The sequence below is a fragment of the Podarcis liolepis genome, assembly GCF_965112155.1.
Source record: "Podarcis liolepis genome assembly, chromosome: 7".
In the NCBI taxonomy this organism is placed as follows: domain Eukaryota; kingdom Metazoa; phylum Chordata; class Lepidosauria; order Squamata; family Lacertidae; genus Podarcis; species Podarcis liolepis.
Genome location: NC_139561.1, coordinates 66795728 through 66815992, shown reverse-complemented (window position 1 = coordinate 66815992; position 20265 = coordinate 66795728). Strand labels below are relative to the sequence as shown.

Genomic DNA, 20265 nt, shown 5'->3' with positions numbered 1-20265 from the left:
TTTATTTTAAAAACTGCAATACTATGGTAGCAGATGGGAAGGAGGGGTGGTAAGCCTGGAACAGTGGGAGGAAGGAGGTAAGGTTGGAGATGGGGGTGGGGGTGGGGTGGAACTAGCTAGGGACAAAGAAGAGGTGCTAAACTCCTAGCAGAGACTTCAGCGGATATAAAGCTCTTCTGCACAAGTTGCTTTTTTGCAAAGAAAGGGGGTAAAAAAATACCTCCATGAAAGCTGGGATTATCAGGAGAGACAGATAGACAGACACAGTCTCCACACTAGAAGATGTCATAAATCATTATAATTATGACCATGCAATAACTCAAGAGTGCCTTATTATAAGCTGAATTATATGCTCTAGTCTGTCAATGATTGGCTGGGTGTAGAAGATTTTGCCGCAGGGCAAAGGGTTGGCCAGACCAACCTTCAGGTTCATTATTGCTCTACAATCATTAATAATATGTTCACATCAGTTTTTAAATGTACAATTTGTAGTAGTAGTAGTAACAACAACAACACTATACTCACAGCAGTTTTTCTAAAGTTTAGAATCCCTGCTTAGATGTATTGAAAAAGAATGGGTTGCACCATATAAAACTGTTTTAAGAGGTACCCACCAGCTGGAAACAAAGAATAATCTTTTAATGGGGGTGCCTCAAAAACAGTTCCAGGTAGGCCCAGTTCTATGCCAGGTGATGGGAGAAATGAAGCCAAGGCTGAGTGGAAGTGTACATGCTTGGAATGCAGAAGGTCCCAGTTCAGTTTCTGATTCTTTGCCAGAAACCCTGAAGACCTACACGGCCAGTCAATACCGAGCTAGTTTGGCCAATACTCCCACCTGGTATAAGGCACTTTCCTATGATCATAGAATCATAGAATCATAGAGTTGGAAGAGACCACAAGGGCCATCGAGTCCAACCCCCTGCCAAGCAGGAAACACCATCAGAGCACTCCTGACATATGGTTGTCAAGCCTCTGCTTAAAGACCTCCAAAGTAGGAGACTCCACCACACTCCTTGGCAGCAAATTCCACTGTCGAACAGCTCTTACTGTCAGGAAGTTCTTCCTAATGTTTAGGTGGAATCTTCTTTCTTGTAGTTTGGATCCATTGCTCCGTGTCCGCTTCTCTGGAGCAGCAGAAAACAACCTTTCTCCCTCCTCTATGTGACATCCTTTTATATATTTGAACATGGCTATCATATCACCCCTTAACCTCCTCTTCTCCAGGCTAAACATGCCCAGCTCCCTAAGCCGTTCCTCATAAGGCATCGTTTCCAGGCCTTTGACCATTTTGGTTGCCCTCCTCTGGACACGTTCCAGTTTGTCAGTGTCCTTCTTGAATTGTGGTGCCCAGAACTGGACACAGTACTCCAGGTGAGGTCTGACCAGAGCAGAATACAGTGGCACTATTACTTCCCTTGATCTAGATGCTATACTCCTATTGATGCAGCCCAGAATTGCATTGGCTTTTTTAGCTACCGCGTCACACTGTTGGCTCATGTCAAGTTTGTGGTCAACCAAGACTCCTAGATCCTTTTCACATGTACTGCTCTCAAGCCAGGTGTCACCCATCTTGTATTTGTGCCTCTCATTTTTTTTGATCCTATGCAGTTCAACCTATTTATTATGTTACTAAGCAACCCCTTACTGCACTGGTGGTGGGGCACTCATGGAAGCTCATGAGAAGCTGCTGCTGATGGTGTTTCTCTGCTGCTGGAGGCAGGTGATCTGTTGTGGGGTAGGGGGTTAGATCTGCCACCCCCATGCATCTTGCCATAGAAACAGATTGCTTCATATTGCCTCATTAAAAGGATGGCACACTGGGGATCTCCACTGAGCACTGCCCAATCTCCATAGCTGCATCCAGTTGCAGCTACTGAGCCATTATCTCATTTCCTCCAGTGAACCCTGGGTAAAAGGGTCTACACGATTTGGGATTCCTCACCCCCACCCCATGTAGTATATCGCTGCCCCCAGCCCCATGCTCTTTGCCTCTTCCCAAAATCATTGGGATTCCCATCAGGCCCTACATTCTTCCTTCAACCACTGGGGCTCCTGAGAAACACCAGAAGAGAAGGACACTTTGTGGATTCAAGGAAAACGCTGACACCTAGTGGTTAAGACCAGTTCTGGGACACCCAAGCTAAGGGTGTGGCACACCTTCCATTACAAGAGAATATTATTCCACAGCAATCCTGGGGACCGCTTGGCTATCATCGGAAGGCACCTGATGTAGCAGCCTCACTAGGGCTAAACATCTACGTCACCAAGTCCCTCTGAAGGGAGGCAGGATACAGTCGTTGACATGCATCTGGTTGTAAGGTTAGGGCCAGTCAATGACATTTCACTGCCTCAGGTGGAACAGCAAATGACATTCTCTTCCCCCACCCCAGTCAAGGTACCCAACTCTGATCAAGTTGTATGGCACCTGAAGCAGAAAATCTCACATGCTCCTCTCCCTCCTGGGTGGTAAAAATGCAACAATAAATTAAATAACTAAACAGTTTGCTGCCATTTCATGACACCTGATGGGGGGAGGGGACACCTCACTCTGCAAAAAGGCAGTTTGTTGCTGGAAGTGAAAAAAAGATGGAGTCCCCACACCCCAGTTCCATGCCCAAAAGCTGACCAGACTGGTGACTGATTCTAACTGCAACACAGGTGACAAAGATAGCAACCCAAATATCCACGTTTGAAGGCAGCAGGCTGCCAGGTGGACCAGGATGAATGGTGTGTGTGTGCCACTACTGTCTACACTCCACATCCCATACCCAGCCTCTGTTCCACAAGGCAGCTGCCTCTCTCCACCTAATGTCTTACTCTGTAGGCTGGTCCTACTCTGACGACTGGCATGTGCTCAGTGTAGTAGTCCATGCTATTTGCTGGAGATCCAGGACAGTTAATAGGCACCCATCTAGAACCAATAAGAAACCTGGGGCTGCAATGTTTAATGGATCGATTTGATTATAAACTCTTTAATCATCTGAAAATGTGCATCTGATTAAAACTAAGTAGCATCTTTTTAAAAAATTCATACAAATGCTCATAAAAACTGCAGACGGCAAGCACCACCCTAAAACAGGCATTTTATCTTCTTATAGAGGACAGAACGACTCTTATTAAGATGATGTCAGCTACACACGTGTGTATTCATGTAAAAATGAAGAGTATATGCTTCTTGCTTTGGAAATACTGTTTTTACATAAACCTTTAATGCTTAGCCACTGACTCCCCTGCCACTTTCCCCAGGGTAACCCTTTCAACCTTCCTCCTTCCACCCAATGCAACTGCAAACCCCCTTTTTCACTTACTCAGCACTATTATGAAGGTGCTTTACCTCCATTTTTCACCTTCAGCCCCATTCCCATGCCTCCTCCTGTTGTTTCCCCCAGCCCTTCCAAGGAACCCGGTGTAATCCTTGCTCCCCACCGCCACTTTCACCAGCCATCTCTGTTATCACATTGATCTCTCTCCCCACTTTCCCTCACATACGAACACAGACTAATATTTGCCTCTCCCAGTCTCCTTCAAGAACCCCCCTTTAAACCCACCCTGCCCCCTTCCAGCAGCCCTATATTGGCTATCAACCCTCCTCCTGGACCTATCTTCTTCCCTCCTTGCCATATTCCCCCTTATTCCTCCAAATGCTCCCACAGCTTGAAACGCCCCCTTCAACCCCAGGCACTGCCACCTGCCCTCTCCCCAATTCCTCCTCCTCCTCCTCAGCTTTCTTCCCCCCATCATTAGAGCCCTACAATTCTTTCTCACATACACCTTCACTCCCTCCCCCCCATATTCCCCCTCAGTCCTCCAAATACCACATTGAGCCCCATGCCAGTTCCACCTGTCTCAGCCTCTGCCCAGGCCTTATTTTGCCGCCACCCCACAGTCATTCACCACCACAGACATGGCTCCCTCCTTTTTCCTCCTCCTTCCTGTGCCTCCCCTTCTCCTCCTTCCTGACCTCCACCACCATGGGGATGCTGTCCTTGCTCTGCCAGGGAGCTTCTCTAAACAGATGGGATCCCAGCATGGCTGCTTACTCGGGCTGCCTACTCTTCTCGGTCCTCCACCTTCCGTCGTGGTGCCTGGCTGTCTCCCACCTGCTTCTCCCTGCCCTGATATTAACCTGCCCCCACTTGCTTCTTGCTTCTCTTCCCCTGTCAACAGGCTGTTTTCTCAGGGCAACCTCACCCTGCCCTGCCCCTAGAACCTTGGTAAACAGCCAATGAAAACATTGTGATGATGGACTAGTGCAAATATTATATAGAAATGTGTGTGCATGTGCGCGCATGTGCATGTGTGTGGTGTAAAAATATATCATACAATTAAGCAATTAAATTTTGGCAGGGAGCTAGCATGGTGTAATGCTTAAGAGTGATGGGTTAGAAATAGGAAGGACTCAAATCTCTTGCTCAGCCATTAGGTCCACTGAGTGATCATGGGCCACTCATTCGCTTCTAGCTCAACCAACCTCACAGGGGTGTTGTGAAGGTAAAAGGCAGAGAGAGGACAGCCATGTATGTCCCCACCCCCTTCAGCTCCTTGGTGGAAGGGTGGGATAAAACTGGAATAAATAAATAGGGCTGAAAACCTACTGTTAAGCAAGCACAATGGGTGCTGGCACCTACCCTGCCAACATTGTGTAGAGGAGGATCCCTAAGCTCCAGATATCACAGGCTTCATCATAACCTTGTCGCTTCAATACCTAAATGAGATAAGGACCAAGAAAAATGAGAGAGAACATCAGGTCACATCCATACCACACATTTAAAGCACTATTATACTACTTAGAATGCTGGTAGCTGTCGCTTATTAAGGATGCTGAGAGTTCTTACAAAGCCACACTTCCAGCGTCATTAACAAGCTACAGTTCCCAGGATTCTTGGGAGAAAGCCAAGTGGTACAGGAGTGCTTTATCTCAGGAGTGCTTTATCTCCCCAATAAGAATGAGAATGAATGCAATAAGAAGTGGGGACAACTTGAGCTGGTAGCCTCTTCCCTGTTCCTTTGGCTCTAAAAAGAAAGTAGTGAAGAGAAGAACACGAGTGGATTTTATCTGTTTTTAGGCCTGTAGCATCATGAACTAAAAAGACATTGCGTCAAACACACAAAAGCCAAAACTCACGAGATGTTTAGGGACATGTGTGTATGGTGTCTCACAGCTGAGTCTCGGAACACATTTTTGCCATATGGCATAGGTGGATCTGAGAAACCCAATTTTGCCTGCCAAAAGTTTAAAAAAAGCTATGGCAAAGCCAACAATTAGCCACAATAACTGCTGTATAAAGAACAAGAAGGTTTTTTTCTGGAATAGTAGAGAGATAATCGATTATTTGCTGATGGGTGGAGATTAATACTCTGCATATTAGCTTTCTGTGTTTGCTTTAACAGCCCAATGGATTAGACAAAATTTCACTGAACAACATGGGGTCCAGTGTGCTGGAGACAACTGGTGCTAAATTGTACCTCAGTACTGTTTGCATTTTTTGTGATGGCCAATGTTTTTAGCAGATAAATTTGACTGCCTGCCTGATGCATCTGCCAAGCAGAGCATACAACCACCAGGGGTCTATTAATCTACTGAATATAATTCTGTCATATTATAATCTGCAGCACAGACATCTTGATATCATTTAGTTTGTTCTAGGCCTAAGATGATTTGGTGAAACTGGATGTTTACTGGAAAGGCAATTCTGGTCTGTGTTGAGCAATCAAGCCGTGTGTGAACCTGTTTAGCAACAGTTAGGCCAAGCAGGGAAGAGACACCTAGCAGGTCAAAATGGAAGTGTCCACGTCAATCAATGTAAATGTCATATTTGTACAATAGCTAGCAAGAGGCACCATCAGTACAAGGACACATTCCAGCTAGGCACAGTGGAAATCTGCTTGTTTGCACCTATATGCTGAAATGCTTGAGAACAGTAGAATGAATGTATTTTGAAGACTATGGCAGCAATAGATGCAGCGAGGCTCATGAACTACTCACCTCTGGAGCCACAAAATTGGCAGTATAGCAAGGGGTCATGAGAAGCCCATTGTCTGCCCTCAGCTGCTTGGCGAAGCCAAAGTCACAAATGCGAATAGACTCTGGGTTGCCAGATTCATCTACATAGAGGATGTTGCTAGGTTTCAAGTCTCTGTGGACCACCTGTGAAGGCAACAGTGGAAACCACAGGTTATTCCCTCTGGTCATGGCTGCCTTCCAATTTACAAACAATAGCTATGTATTCACTTATACCTTGGTTTTTCTGTTCAAACACACTCTAAGTTTCATCCTTCTGACACCAGACAAATACCTTAATATCTACCAGGCGATTTAAGGCCCTAATTGGTTATGTTGCTTCTCCCCCGTTGACACACTTGCTTCTTTGCAACTGGATGAGAGAAGGAGAGATCTCTGCAGCATTGGCAGGCTTCTCTGTATCTCCAACTTACGCCTTGCGAGTGAAGATATTCCACAGTCTTGCAGATCGTGTGCAGGACAGAGCTGGCCTCCCTTTCAGAGAAGCACTTCTGCTTGAGGATCCGATCCAGCAGCTCCCCTCCTCTCATTAAGTCCGTCACCAGGTAAACATGCTTGCCATCGTCATACACCTATCAGATGGACACGTTTTAAAGAAGTTACTATTTAACTACACTCCTGAAACCTTTTATAAGCATAGAGAGTGGAATTTATGACCAAGTTATCCTGCTTCGCATAGAGTCCATTAAAGGGTAGGAAACTGCACAGGGCAAAGTGTGTCCTGCACACATTTGCTCCACAATGCACACAAAATTTAGTAACAGGGACAAAATTTGGCTTTGTGGTGGGCTTGGGCGTTGTGATGCCCAGTCCATGAACCTAGAGAAACTGCTGCACCTGATCCAGCAAAGCACAGCTGGAAAAAAGACAGCCTGCATGAGGGCACAGTGACTAGTCTCTCAGAGAAAGTGCCTGTTTCATGCTTGTTCCCAGGCATCCGCAAACACATTGCCACTGCAAGGGCAAGTTCTGTGCTGCAACAAAGGAGATTCAAAGCTATATTGGAGTGAGACATCAGAATTCACTTGCACATGGCTATGTAGAGACTATGAAACTTGCAAGGCTATTGCTTTGCAAAAGGTCGGCTGCGTATCCAAACTGGATGGCACAGAGGGATAGGAGGGACACAAATTTACATGTTTTTATGGAAGAACTACAATATTAGTTCCTGAGACACATGCAACCCACCAGCAAGCAAGGCCCTGAGCTTCCAATCAACCCTATTCTATTATTACACTCACATCCTTCAGGGTGATGATATTTGGGTGCTGTCCATACCGTAGGAGTATCTCAATCTCCTCTGAGGGATCCTGCTTACTCTTGTCAATCACCTGCAAGAAGGTACCTCACTTATTGCAAAGCCACATCAATTTAGCATTTATATCACATGAGTGTTCAAAACACTTTGCACACATTGGCTCAGTAATTGTTCCAACAGTCCTCTAGCATTATCCCCATACTGCAGACTGAGGCTGAAGACATAAGACAGAGAAAGAGAGGGCAGCAGCAGCACAAATGCCCGAAGCCACCTGGCAAATCCATGGTGGTACTGAGATTTGAAATCTGAGTTCACTTAACTACTAGGCTGCACCAACTCAGGTCCAAGGTCTTGCTGTGCAAAGAGGAGGTTGGGACTCTGGAGTCTGATGCCACAAGGCTTAGGATTTAAGTGCTGGATGCCAGCCTTGGTTCCTCCTCTCCGCTAAAAAAAGCATCTGCAAATAAAAATCCTCTTCAACGATGACATGAGATTTTTTTTATAAAAAGGTACAGCTTTTCACGAGCAGGTTGACGAGAGAGGCTCTGACCTTGACAGCGTACTCTGTTCCCGTTGCCTTGTGAATGCAGCGCTTGCACACCGAGTAGGAACCTACGCCAATGGCCTCCTTCACCACGTAGCCGTCACTAAACTGGTGGTTCTTACCATGCAGTTGCTGGAAGTCAGATTGAGTACAAAGAGAAGAGGAGGGGGAGAATTTAGGCTGCTTCAGTGGCCCAAGCTTCCTATGCTGACAGAGGCACACAAAGGGCTTCGGTCTCTTTAATTTTTTTACTTCAAAAAGAGGCTGTAGGCTGTGGTTGTGCGGAGGACCCAGACTGGGCCTCCAGGTGAGGTTTTTTTTGGGGGGGGAGGTTTAACCTTTGCTCTCCAGAATGATTTCCCCTATGAACATCCTTCCCCAAAACTGCTACTTTCCTCTGAAAGTCCCTGGTTCAATAGGGCTGGGAAAAGAGCCTGCCTGGATTCCTGGAGAGCCCCTGCCAGTCAGTGTGGACAGTACTAAGCTAGATGGATGGTGACTCCGTGTAAGGCAGTTCTGAAGAGATCATTTGCGTCTGACGAAAACTGCCTCTAGGCTGTGTAATGTCTAGATTATCTTTTGAAATGCATGCCATTTTGTAATGTTATTTGCTTTGGAAATGGGGGGTGGGAGAGACCCAAGGCTATAATTTTGGGAAGGCAGCTTCAATTAAGCCCAGCTCTACTTCAACACGCTGCAGGCCCACCCCACCAGCTCTCACGATGCTGGTCTTCGACCCTCCCCACCTCTTCTTACCTGTACCATAGAATGCAAAGGCACTGGTGGGGATTTGGCCTTCTCATCCTCATTCAAGCCAGTGGCCACAAAGCTGAACCCTCGGAAGAGCTGATGGGCCCCTGCGCTAGGCGGAATCCCAGGGGAGTCTGGAAAAGGGGAGGGAGGGAGGAAAGAAGAAAACACGTTGTACTGAAACAGCAGCTTGTTGGCAGGTGGCTGTTTTATGCCCCCTCCGAACAATCAAGGCGGCCCCAAGGTAAGGACCATCAAGCGAGAGCAATCCGGGGACAATAAAGTTTTCCTTGATTCCGCCCGCCATATTGGAACAGAAACAAATGAGAAGGGCTTTTCACATGGTTCCACTTTTGCTAGGCTGTAGCATTTGGGGAGAGGCAGAGGAGAGAGCTAGATGACAGAATACTCCCTTTTAGATAAGGTCTCTCTGTACATCCTAGGATACTAATTTTATTAGACTTTCATTAGCACACAAGGAAGATTTTCATACTGGAAAAGCAAATGGGGAACTTCTGATTCTGTAGATGGCATGAAACATCAAGCAAAACCCATCCACCAAGCTTCCAAGGGAGAAAATATGCAAAATTCGCTGCAAACATCCCAAACTGAACTTGGGCATTAATGCATGATCTTAAAACCAAATTATGGGCTTTTTTGTGTTATATTAACAAGCAGTTGTATCAAATGGTAATTCTGATGGGTCTACACTGAGTAGAATTTAGTTGGGTATAACCCAACATGTCCAGATATCAGGGTTTAAAAGGCCAAGGATGGGGAATGTGTGGCCCTCCAGATGTTGCTGGACTACAACTCCCAACAGCCCCAGCCAGCATGGCCAGTGGACAGAGAAGATGGGAGTTGTAGTTCAGCAACATTTGGAGGGCACTGTATTTCCCAGTTTAGGCTTAATGCAGCATCATGAGACACCTCTCTTACTGTGCCAAAGTCCAAAATACGAACCTTTTGGCGTTCGTGAGGTAAACTCTTTGTCAAAATAAAAGGTATCATCTGGTTGGCCAACGGCAGGTTTGAAAGGTGGCTTGATTTCTCGGCGAAAGAGTTTCTGCAGAGTGAAAAGGGGCAGCTGAATCCATTTCACCAAATAAGTCATTCCAAAAACTGAGACACAGATGCAACAAAAAAGCCAAAAGGAAGAGGAGCAAAGCAAAATTCTGATTAGAGGCCTTGTGCTCCCCCAGGTGCTAACCTGACCCTGGAGCACATCACTTTGGAAAGGTGGGATCACATGATGAAATGCTCCTTCATGCAAAAACATTATCTTTATGTGAAGCAGGGGTGGGGAACCTTTTTGGCTTTGTGGCCCTAATCTTTATCCCACCCAACTGCCGGGTCAACTGTGACAGGGAGGTCGTCCTGCCCATTTGTCAATTACCTGACATCATGACGACAGCAAATGACTGACCTGTCAAAGTTGGCCTGTGGGGATGGGTCTTTGCCAGTGTGTTCCCTGCATGGTATGTGCTGGCAAAGCAGTACCCAGCAGGACTGAACCCTGCCCATCAGCTGATGTCACATGGGCATAGTTGGGGGGAAATGGCATTACGAGACAACATGGACTGAAGTTGGCTGCCATTTTGTTTACAGAGAACTGCATAGAGCAGAGTTGGGATAGCAATTGGTTGGCTTTTAAAACTGAAAGGAGACCACCACCCACAGCTGCTCTCCAGCTATCTGCATAATTTTGGGGAGCCACAGAAGTTGCTTTCAGGATCCAGAATTCTGGTTCCCTTCTCCGGAACAGCCAGTATGTCCAAACTAGCACCTATCACAGCAAATCAAAAGCCATAGCTGTACTGTTTACCAGTTACAGATGTGAATTTTAAAGAACTTGCAGGACTGAAGAGAAAAACTGAGAGGAAAAGACTGGTACTCACATTCCAGTCAATAGTGGAATAGAAAGGGTGGCGCTTTATTTCCTCAACACCATCTGAACCAGAACCTGAAACAGAAAGACACCATTTTGTTTATTATGCTGCAAACTGTCCTGTGACTTTTTGGCAAAGAGTCGCCTATAAATTTCTAAATAAAAAAAGGAAACAGAGTATCTTGGTGGCTTGACTACATGGGCATTTGATCTGATTCAATAGGGGTCTCCTGACTGTATTGCTAACGTTATCACAGCAGGAAGGAATAACCTGTGGCTGTCCAGATGTTGTTGAAGCCCAGCTCCTGCCAGAATAGTCAATGACAATGGAGTTGGTAGTCCAGCACTATCTATCTGGAGGGTCACAGGTGAGCCACCCCTGCACTGTAGCTCTCCGTTTTGAGCTAAAGCATGAAATAGGAATGGGGGAAGCATCCTTTGAGGATTTCACACACACACACACCCCTTTGATTTCCATCATACTGATGATGCCAGGGTAGCTAAGGTGCTATTTCTCTCCCCCCCCCCCCCCGTATATCCCTGCCTGGCAACTGTGCTCCACAGATGGAGCACTGCTGGGAGTGCTGCATGCTCCAGAGGTGCACTTTGTACTAGAAACCAGGCTTTTAGTGTTGTGGTTCCAGCCCTCTGGAATTGGCCTAGTGTCTTGCTGTTTAGGTAGATACTGAATACATTTTTGTTTAAGAAGGCATTCCCTGGTGTGTGCCCCACTCATTTTATGGAACTTTAACTGTACGACTGAAGAAATGGTTTCATTGTTTTTAGAGTCCATATCATTTGCGTTTCATTTCATTATTGTACACTGCTTCTATAGCTTCTTGCTGCCAAGCTGCTTGTAAATCTGCAAAACAAACAAACAAACCCCTCTGAACCCTAATAAAGTTTTAATTTCACAGGAGGATTTAAACTTTTTGTGTCAGTGAGTCACAGCAGCATTGTGCCATGTCGCTGAAAAAACTCAATGTGCATCTGACTACTGATCTGTGGCAGACTTTTTTGTATCAGGGATGTGGCTGGATATAAAGCAAGTCAGGACATCTTACCTAACCTATTGGCTGGGTTCCTCTTGAAAAGGGCTCGCAGGAGACTCTGCGCTTCAGAGCTCAGAAACTGGGGCATGCCCAGCTTTGCTCTAAACAAAAGGCAAAGAATTGTGCAACCAACCATGAGTCACAGAGAGAAAGAGAAGGCAGCAAACAGACTGTAGCATCTCCATCTCCCCAACACGCCACCGCCCTCTGCTGTCTTTCCTCTCGCAGCACAGAGCCAAAGGATACAGTGTGCTCTGTCATTTCCACATCACAAACCTGGGCTCTTGAAATGGCAGAGGGGACACAGAACTATGCTTCCAATGCAAGGGTGGGAAGCCTCCAGTCCGTGGACTAAATGCGGCCCCCCACATCTCTATATTTGGCTCTCAAGTCTCTTCAGAAGCCACACACCCCACCATGGCCCTGCCCCAAATCCAGTGTTTTCCCCTTGCCTGGAATGTGCCGTTCAACTGTGACATCACCTCTTCCCTGCCTGAATGGAGAGAGGTCTATAAAGAGCTGTAGAAACTGCAGACTTTTCATGGTTGGAATTTAGCCTGTTGTACGAAAGCTAAAAGTCATACCTGAGATTCTGCCTGCTTATGCCTCCGACCCTGTCTACCACTGGCATGCAGACCCTGAAAGGTTGGCCATGAAGAAATGCAGCCCTTGGGCTAGAAAAAGGCGTGTTCCAATGGCATGGCTTCCAAGCGCATACAGCAGAGATCGGCAACCAGCAGACCCTGGGTCCAAACCAGCCCCTGCACTCCCTTTGGCCCACCCCATGATCCCCTCCAGGGAAGACCAAGGAACAGCCTCTGTGACACTAGGCAGTGAATCATTTGGTGGTACTGGGCCAAGGAAGGCCTTCCTCGTAAGCGAGTTGCTGGCTGGGTCTTTGGCACAAAGCAAACCTTCTGCAGCTGTGTGGTCTTACTTGAGAATGAGAGTCATTGTCTCCTTCCGGTCCTTCCCCTGGAATGGCAGGGCCCCTGTCAGCATCTCAAACTGCAAAGGAGAGCAAGCAAAAGCATCACACTCATGAACCAGGGGCCCCTGGGGACAACCTTCAGTGGTGCTTAATGTTACATATCCCACCATCCTTTTTCATGGGCCATGCTGGCTGGAGCTGGTGGAAGTTGTAGCCTAGCAACAGCTAAAAGGTCCCATGTTGGCTACCCCTGGACTGGAGGGTCCGAGTAGGACCAGTGTTGGGGTAGGTTTAAATCTTTGCTCAGTCATGGGCCTCCCTGGGCATAGCTGTCAAATTTTTCCTTTTCTTGTGAGGAATCCTATTTGGAATGAGGGAATTTCCCTTAAAAAAAGGGAAACATTACCAGCTATGTCCCTGGGTGACCCTGGGCATGTCGCCATCTCTCAGCGCAACCAACCTCAGTGTTGTTGCAAGCAGTATGCTCAGTTCAAAAAATAATTCCTCCTTGAGGAGAGGGATTCAGTGTTCAATAAAGAGGCTGATTCTATTGGTGCTGGCTGGCCAGAAAGAGGTGTAAGTGGTGGCAGCCACCTCTCACCTTCCTGGACAATGGCAGCAGCACCACCCACGGCTGCTCTTTCCCTCTGCCAACTGAAGATGAACAAAGGATGCATTTGATAAAGTGACCTCCATGACAGCTTAGACCAGCCTTTCTCAACCTGTGGGTCCCCAGATGTTGTTGAACTACAACTCCCATCACCCCTAGCTAGCAAGGCCAGAGCTCAGGGATGATGGGAGTTGTAGTCCATCAACATCTGGGGACCCACAGGTTGAGAACCGCTGGCTTAGGCCAAAGAAACCTGTTCCACAAGGCCCCCTGTGCTGTTTTCACCCCTTTAAAAAAACAACAACAAACAAAAACCTTAGCAAGGCCAGTTTTTACATTTAATTGCCACAAGATGGCAGCACTTCTTCAGCTAACTCCCACCCTCACTAGCAGCTTCCACACAGCCAAACACTGAGTTTCAAAATGCTTCCCTACAGCCTCCATTCCTGAGCTGACGGAAGAGGTCTTGGGTGTGGTATTGAGGGTCCTTAGGACGATTGTCCTACTGGACAACAAGGTCGATGCTAAGGCTATCTTCTTGGGGGCATCCACAACGCCTTTTCATGGGCCCAATACATCTGGCTAGTGGATCTGAGGTTCTCATCAAGAAGGCTGGCAATCTGGATGTGGAGCATTCCTCTCCTGACTATTTATTTATATATGTGTTTATAAGGCTGCTTTAAAGAGCAAAGCTCTTTCAAGGTAGCTAATATAAAATATAAAATAATATTATCAAAACACAACCCCCGAACAGTGGCAAAACTGCAGCATAAAATTAATACATAGGCCAGGGTCATTCTATACAGCAACCTCCCTCAAGTGGGGCCCTCCAGATGTTTCAGACCAAAGCTATGTGCTGGCTGAGACTGATAGGGGTCATAGTCCTAAAACATCTGTAGGTTGCCGAAGGTTTCAATAAAGACTAGGGAGGGACTGGTCTATTTAACTTCACATGCCTGTAACATTCCTGCTGTACCAGTCCCAATGGGCATTATAAAGTGGTAGCGACAGCAGTAAATAAGCAACACTTTCCTGTTACCACTGCATCCTTGCAATGCCTGTCACGAGAACTCTTTCCAAGTGGTATGCGGCCTTCTTCAACTTAGCAAGCAAGCAGATGTCAAAAGAACCTTCAGAGGCCCGCTGTGCCTTGTTCACTAAGCACTTAGGAGCCGTCTTTCCTAGCTTGCGTCCCTTCCGATGTTGTTGGGACTACAACTCCCATCATCCTTGGCCACTGGCCGTACTGGCTGGGTCTCAGTGGGAGTTGCAGTCCAAAACATCTCAAAGGCACCAGGTTCGGGAAGGTAGTGTTAGCTGCCATGACAGCTTCTGTGCGGAAGGAAGGAAGGAAGGAAGGAAGGAAGGAAGGAAGGAAGGAAGGAAACACTGTACCATTAAAATCCCATACGACCACCAGTCAGCGCTCTGGGTGTGGCCTTGGCGATTCACCACTTCTGGTGCCATGTACTCCACTGTCCCACAGAAAGAGTAAGCTTTCTTCTCATGGTCAATGGCTTCCTTGCTCAGACCAAAGTCTGCAAAAGGGGTAAGAAGTTGGGGGCAGTAGGGGGGTTTGGGGGACAGAGAGATAGAGAGAGCAAAGAGTAAAATAAATGAGCTGCTTGCTTGACAAGACAGAGAAAAGCAGTTTATCATCACATTCAGGAATCAATCAACTTTTTAGGGCAGGCTGTACCTGTGAGTTTGATATGGCCTTCGTCATCCAGGAGGATACTGCGAGGAAAAGAACAAAAGGTGAAGAAACAAACAGAATAAAATCAGCAGAACACAAAATACTACATTAGCTACAAGCCAACGTAACCATCCTGTCAGTGCAAGGATTTCTGCTTGTGCAGTGGGGCTCCCCCCACCTCTCCTGGGCTCTCCCCAAATCTGCTCTGGAGGGTTGGGGAGGGCAATCCAGAGCAGATTTAGGGGGGATGCAGGGGGAAGGGGGGGTAATACTTGCACTGGCAGGATGGTTACTTAGTGCAACACTGGATACAAGCCTCATTGCAAAACAGTTTGCAAAACAGAATTCAACTGCATTCCATCTCCCACATGACCCATTAGCTAGGTGCTGGCTGGTTAATGCTCTTAAGTTCTTCCACAACTCAGCACCATTTTATGTTCACAAGCCAAGCTAGAAACAAGCTTGGCTCTCTTGCCCTGGAATTAGTCCCAGCTGCCTTCTTGGCTCCACAGAAGACAGAGCACTAGGGCAAGTTGTGACAAAGGGGAAGGCCAAAAATGACGTAGTACATGACATTTCATCCTGTCCTCCCCACCCCCACCCTCAAAGTGCCCTTGGCAGAATGATGGTCTGCTTAGGAACAGTTGGCAGCCCCTGACGCCTGGTGTGGTGGGCTTCATCTCTGCCCAAACCAAGAATTTGGGGTCTCATTTGAAGAGGAAAAGCAGGATTCCAGGTGTCTCCACACCAGTCGCTAGAGTTTCTGAATAGCTCTCAGATTCCACCCATCACCCCCTGGACCAGAGTTGGTGGCGAGTCAGGTCAGAGTTGCAGGGTTTCTGGTGAAGTGCCTGCCAAGCTGCACATTCAGGAAAAGGGGAAGTGCATGTAAACACCGGCCTGGATCAGGGCCTCCCTGAGAGCCAGGAAGGGGTAGGGGCATACTTCTCTGGTTTAAGGTCCCGGTATACGATTCCCAAACGGTGCAAGTGGCCGAGGCCAAGTGCCAGCTCTGCAAGGTAGAATTTCACGTCTTCCTCTGTGAACATTACCTGGGAGGAACGGAGAAGTCAGCTGAGGTCAGGAAATGCAGAACTAACACAGCAGCAAAGGTCTGAGTATGCCTCATGTGTCTGTTAAAACTGTTAGGCAAGCAAGTACTATTGATATTCCATGTCAAATTCTGTAACTTATAAAGCCTTACGAGGCTCATGACCCCAATACCTCAAGGGCCACCACTCTCCACATGAAGCAACCTCGACTCTGCAGTCTTCATCTGAGGCCCTTTGCCTTGTGCCACCTGAGGGATGGGTGGAGGGGTGACATGAGAACGGGCCTTCTTAGTGGTGGCTCCCCATGTATGAAATGCTTTCCCCCAGGGAGGCATGTCTGGCACCATCACTAACTGTAGATGCCAGGTAAAAATAGTGGGGTTGTGTTAGATCAGTTTCTTACATATATTACTTGTGTGTTTTAGGTTGTTTATCCTTGTTCTTAATGTTCAATAAAGCTTTGAGTTTCCTTTTTCTTAAAAAAGTGACTAATAAATATCAATAATAATATTCTTTTTCTTTTTAAAAAAGAAAAAGAATTGCAAGTTTCTAGACCTCACTACTCATGTAGAGAAATGGCTAAAAAAAATGCACAGATGTCGGTAAATCTCAAGAGAGGGCAGGCCAGGTTTCAAAGAAGTAATTGTGCTAAACTATCCCAACTTATTTTTTTGGAGGGATGAGGCTATTAAGCTCTTTGAAGCAGCATTTCTGAATCTGGATAGACAGATATAATTTATTCTTGCAGCAGAATCTGGGTTCCATTCCTGCACAGCTTTTTCTTAAGCCCCAGGAGTCACTCTTAGTGTGAATGTGATGAGCACATACTGCTCTGTCAAAGATCCTTCCCCATTCCTTTCCCACCGTATTAAAAATATACTTCATTGCTTCAATTCTACAAGCAATTCTAGTAAATGCATCAATTTTAAAAGCACATTTAGAAGTTGCTAAGCAGCAGTGGGTGGGGAGGGGGGGAACAGATTTGGAATCTTTGTTTGAAGATCATCTAGTTGTTGTCCTCCTGGTGTCACATGCTTCCTTGTTCTCAGAGCAGTTTCCTGTTACCCCATCGGGGCCTCTTCTTCCCCACACTTCCTGCCAGCCATTCCCCCTCCTACTCCAAGGTAACCAATCGCTTTGCTCAAGCAGCTATGGTGTAACAGGAGATAATGTGTTACTGTTTTGCAATCCTTTTTTGCTCTGCTTGACAAAGAAGAAAAAAGGGGTGGGGGGGCGACGCTTCTTGTCTTCTTCCAAAAACCTGCTTCTTCAAATGCCAAAACTTACAGCACCTTCCTCTCCCAGAAACTGGCTTTTGGAATTCCAAGCCCCTCCCCCCTTTAGTGCAGAGGAAATGGCAAATGGACCCACTGTCGTATAAGCTCTGAAGACAGTTGGAAACCAGGGAACAAATTAAGCTGGAACAATATTGTCAAATCCACTGCTCTCTCCTTCCCCCTACTGCATTGCCTCCCAATGCTGACACACAGTCTCACAATCTTCCTCCTACAGGTCTTAAAAACGTGACAGTCTGCATATTTTGAGGCAGCCTAAGTCGTCTGGAAACAGAATTGCTGTACCTTCTCCTTACTCTTCCCTCTATAGTCTCTCCAGTTTGTGAGTTTGGAATCTAAATTGATCACTGCTGATCAGCAGCCATGAAATCACTGCCTATCAGCTGATGAGTAATGACTTCAGGCCTGCTTTCTGCAGGGATCTCCTATGTGATCAAGTCTCCCACATGGATCATGCGGCCAGTCCACTGCATCTCTGCCTGCCCACCCCCCTACATTTAAAGCACCTCTATGCCACTTTAAACTGTAGAATCATAGAATCATAGAGTTGGAAGAGACCACAAGGGCCATTGAGTCCAACCCCCTGCCAAGCAGGAAACACCATCAGAGCACTCCTGACATATGGTTGTCAAGCCTCTGCTTAAAGACCTCCAAAGAACGAGACTCCACCACACTCCTTGGCAGCAAATTCCACTGTCGAACAGCTCTTACTGTCAGGAAGTTCTTCCTAATGTTTAGGTGGAATCTTCTTTGTCATTGCTTCCTTCCTCCAAAGAATCTTGGGAACTGTAATTTGTTGAGGGTGCTGAGAGTTGTTATGAGACCCCTCACAGCACCAATAACAAGCTACAGTTCCCAGGATTCATAGAAGTAATGACTGTCAGAGAGGTATAAGACTGCTTTAAACGTAAGGCATTGACGTGGCTTACAACACTTAAGCCCCACACCTGACCCTCTAACATTTTAGAGCAGTGTTTCCCAACCTTTTTTGGGCAAAGGCACACTTGTTTCATGAAAAAAATCTCGAGGCACACCACCATTACAGCCCCGCGACGTCAGCGCGCAGTGTCACGCCGGGAGGGACGCACGAAAGTGTAAGTTTCAATTTTTCCCCTCCCCCTTGCCTTCCTTCTGTGCCAACCGCCAAAAAGCCAAGAATCGCGGGACCGCCGGCGGAGGGGGGGAGGGCGAGCAGAGGCAGCGGCGAGCCCCGTTCCTCCCCATCCGCCCCATTCCGTGCAAGGAGCGCGAACAGGTGTGAGAAGGGGGTCAAACCTGCGGGCCGGCGCCAGGGAACCTCCAAGCTTTGGGGGTGGGGGGGAGGAGGCAGCAAAGCGAGGCAGGAAGGAGAGCGCGGCTTGGCTGGGTGAGCTTTGGCAGGGGCAGGGAATGAGAGCCGCGAGGCGGGCGCTGCGGACGGAGGCGCTGCCCGCCGAGCTCGCAGGCAGCCAGGCAGGCAGACGGCGAGAGCCCCGCGCTGGGCGGCCTCTCCTCGCCGCCGCCGCCCCGCCTCTCGCCGCCCGACTCGCCCGCCTCCCTCCAGGCAACATCTCGCGGCACACCAGGCAACATCTCGCGGCACACTAGTGTGCCGCGGAACAGTGGTTGAAAAACACTGTTTTAGAGTCTGCAACATCCCCTGCAAGGCCTTGGGGAGATTTCACCAGCACTGCCCACATGTTTTCATAGGACTGGCTGGACTGGCTAGGCATGGCAAGCATTTGCTTACGGCAAAACTATTTTTAGAGATAGAAATAAAGTAGCAGGCTATCTGAAAAGTTTGACTCAATGCAGTCTGTAAGCAATTCTGGATCTCTGATTGCTGCCTTGAGGCAGCAAAATGTATTTTTCATCTTTTGCCATCTTGAGGGTTAGAAACTTGCAGGTTGTTTTTCCTTCAGAGATGAAAGGCAAAATGAGGGTTGCTGCATAAGAGAGTCTGCATGCTTGTGTGATGAGGTTCTCAAGCTGTGGGATATACAGTGGTACCTTGGGTTACATACGCTTCAGGTTACAGACTCTGCTAACCCATTAATAGTACCTTGGGTTAAGAACTTTGCTTCAGGATGAGAACAGAAATCATGCTCCGGCGGGGCGGCAGCAGCAGGAGGCCCCCATTAGCTAAAGTGGTGCTTCAGGTTAAGAACAGTTTCAGGTTAAGAACGGACCTCCAGAACGAATTAAGTACTTAACCCGAGGTACCACTGTAAGGTAAAGGTAAAGGTACCCCTTCCCGTACGGGCCAGTCTTGCCAGACTCTAGGGTTGTGCGCTCATCTCACTCTATAGGCCAGGAGCCAGCGCTGTCCGCAGACACTTCTGGGTCATGTTGCCAGCGTGACAAGCTGCATCTGGTGAGCCAGCGCAGCACACGGAACACCGTTTACCTTCCCGCTGGTAAGTGGTCCCTATTTATCTACTTGCACCCGGGGGTGCTTTCGAACTGCTAGGTTGGCAGGCGCTGGGACCGAACGACGGGAGCGCACCCCACCGCGGGGATTCGAACCGCCGACCATACGATCGGCAAGTCCTAGGCGCTGAGGTTTTACCCACAGCACCACCCGCGTCCCTGAGGTACCACTGTACATGGGCTCAATTATATTTCTTCAGCATTTTACAGTTCCAAGAGAAAATCTGGCAGATTTACTGGGATCAGCATTATCCGCACTGCATAGATGGGCAACATACATCAATGACAGCAGTAGAGAGACTCATAACCACTTGCACACTACCCTATTGAAAGCCCTATTCTGGCATTAATGCTCCTCTACGTGGGGGCAGGGAAAGGGCGGCATACTGAGACACCCCACCGCTGCCATTGCCCCCTCCCTTGTTGTCCACAAGTACAGTGCGAGCATCTGCGGAGATGGGTATTTTTGCACATGTACTGTCTCCCCTCCTGCAGATGCCAGCTTACTTCCCTGCAACATGTGGCAGAATGTATATGCCGTTCTAAAGAGGGCTGATGTTTGCTCATTACTTCAAAAAGCAGCCCATCTCCATTATATATGCATGCATTACTCCAAGGAGCTCAAAGTCGCTTTCATGGTTACCCCTAGTTTAGTCTCACAAGTACTCTCTGAGGTAGGTTAGGCTGAGAGACAGTTACTGGCCACCCACTGCGCTTCATGGCTCAGCAGGACTTAGAGCTAGGACCTCCTCAGTCCC

At 47.6% G+C, this 20265-nt stretch overlaps 1 protein-coding gene across 1 annotated transcript in view; it reads right to left on the bottom strand.

Moving 5' to 3' along the window:
• The window catches only part of RPS6KA1 (ribosomal protein S6 kinase A1), a 97917-nt gene that overhangs the window by 4569 nt on the left and 73083 nt on the right, over positions 1 to 20265 (bottom strand). The window contains 13 exon segments of the mRNA XM_083511915.1: positions 4629 to 4705; positions 5987 to 6148; positions 6436 to 6594; positions 7264 to 7353; positions 7831 to 7956; positions 8581 to 8708; positions 9538 to 9640; positions 10473 to 10537; positions 11527 to 11615; positions 12452 to 12522; positions 14451 to 14593; positions 14755 to 14792; positions 15697 to 15803. Of these exon segments, the coding sequence (XP_083368041.1) occupies positions 4629 to 4705; positions 5987 to 6148; positions 6436 to 6594; positions 7264 to 7353; positions 7831 to 7956; positions 8581 to 8708; positions 9538 to 9640; positions 10473 to 10537; positions 11527 to 11615; positions 12452 to 12522; positions 14451 to 14593; positions 14755 to 14792; positions 15697 to 15803 (1358 nt within the window).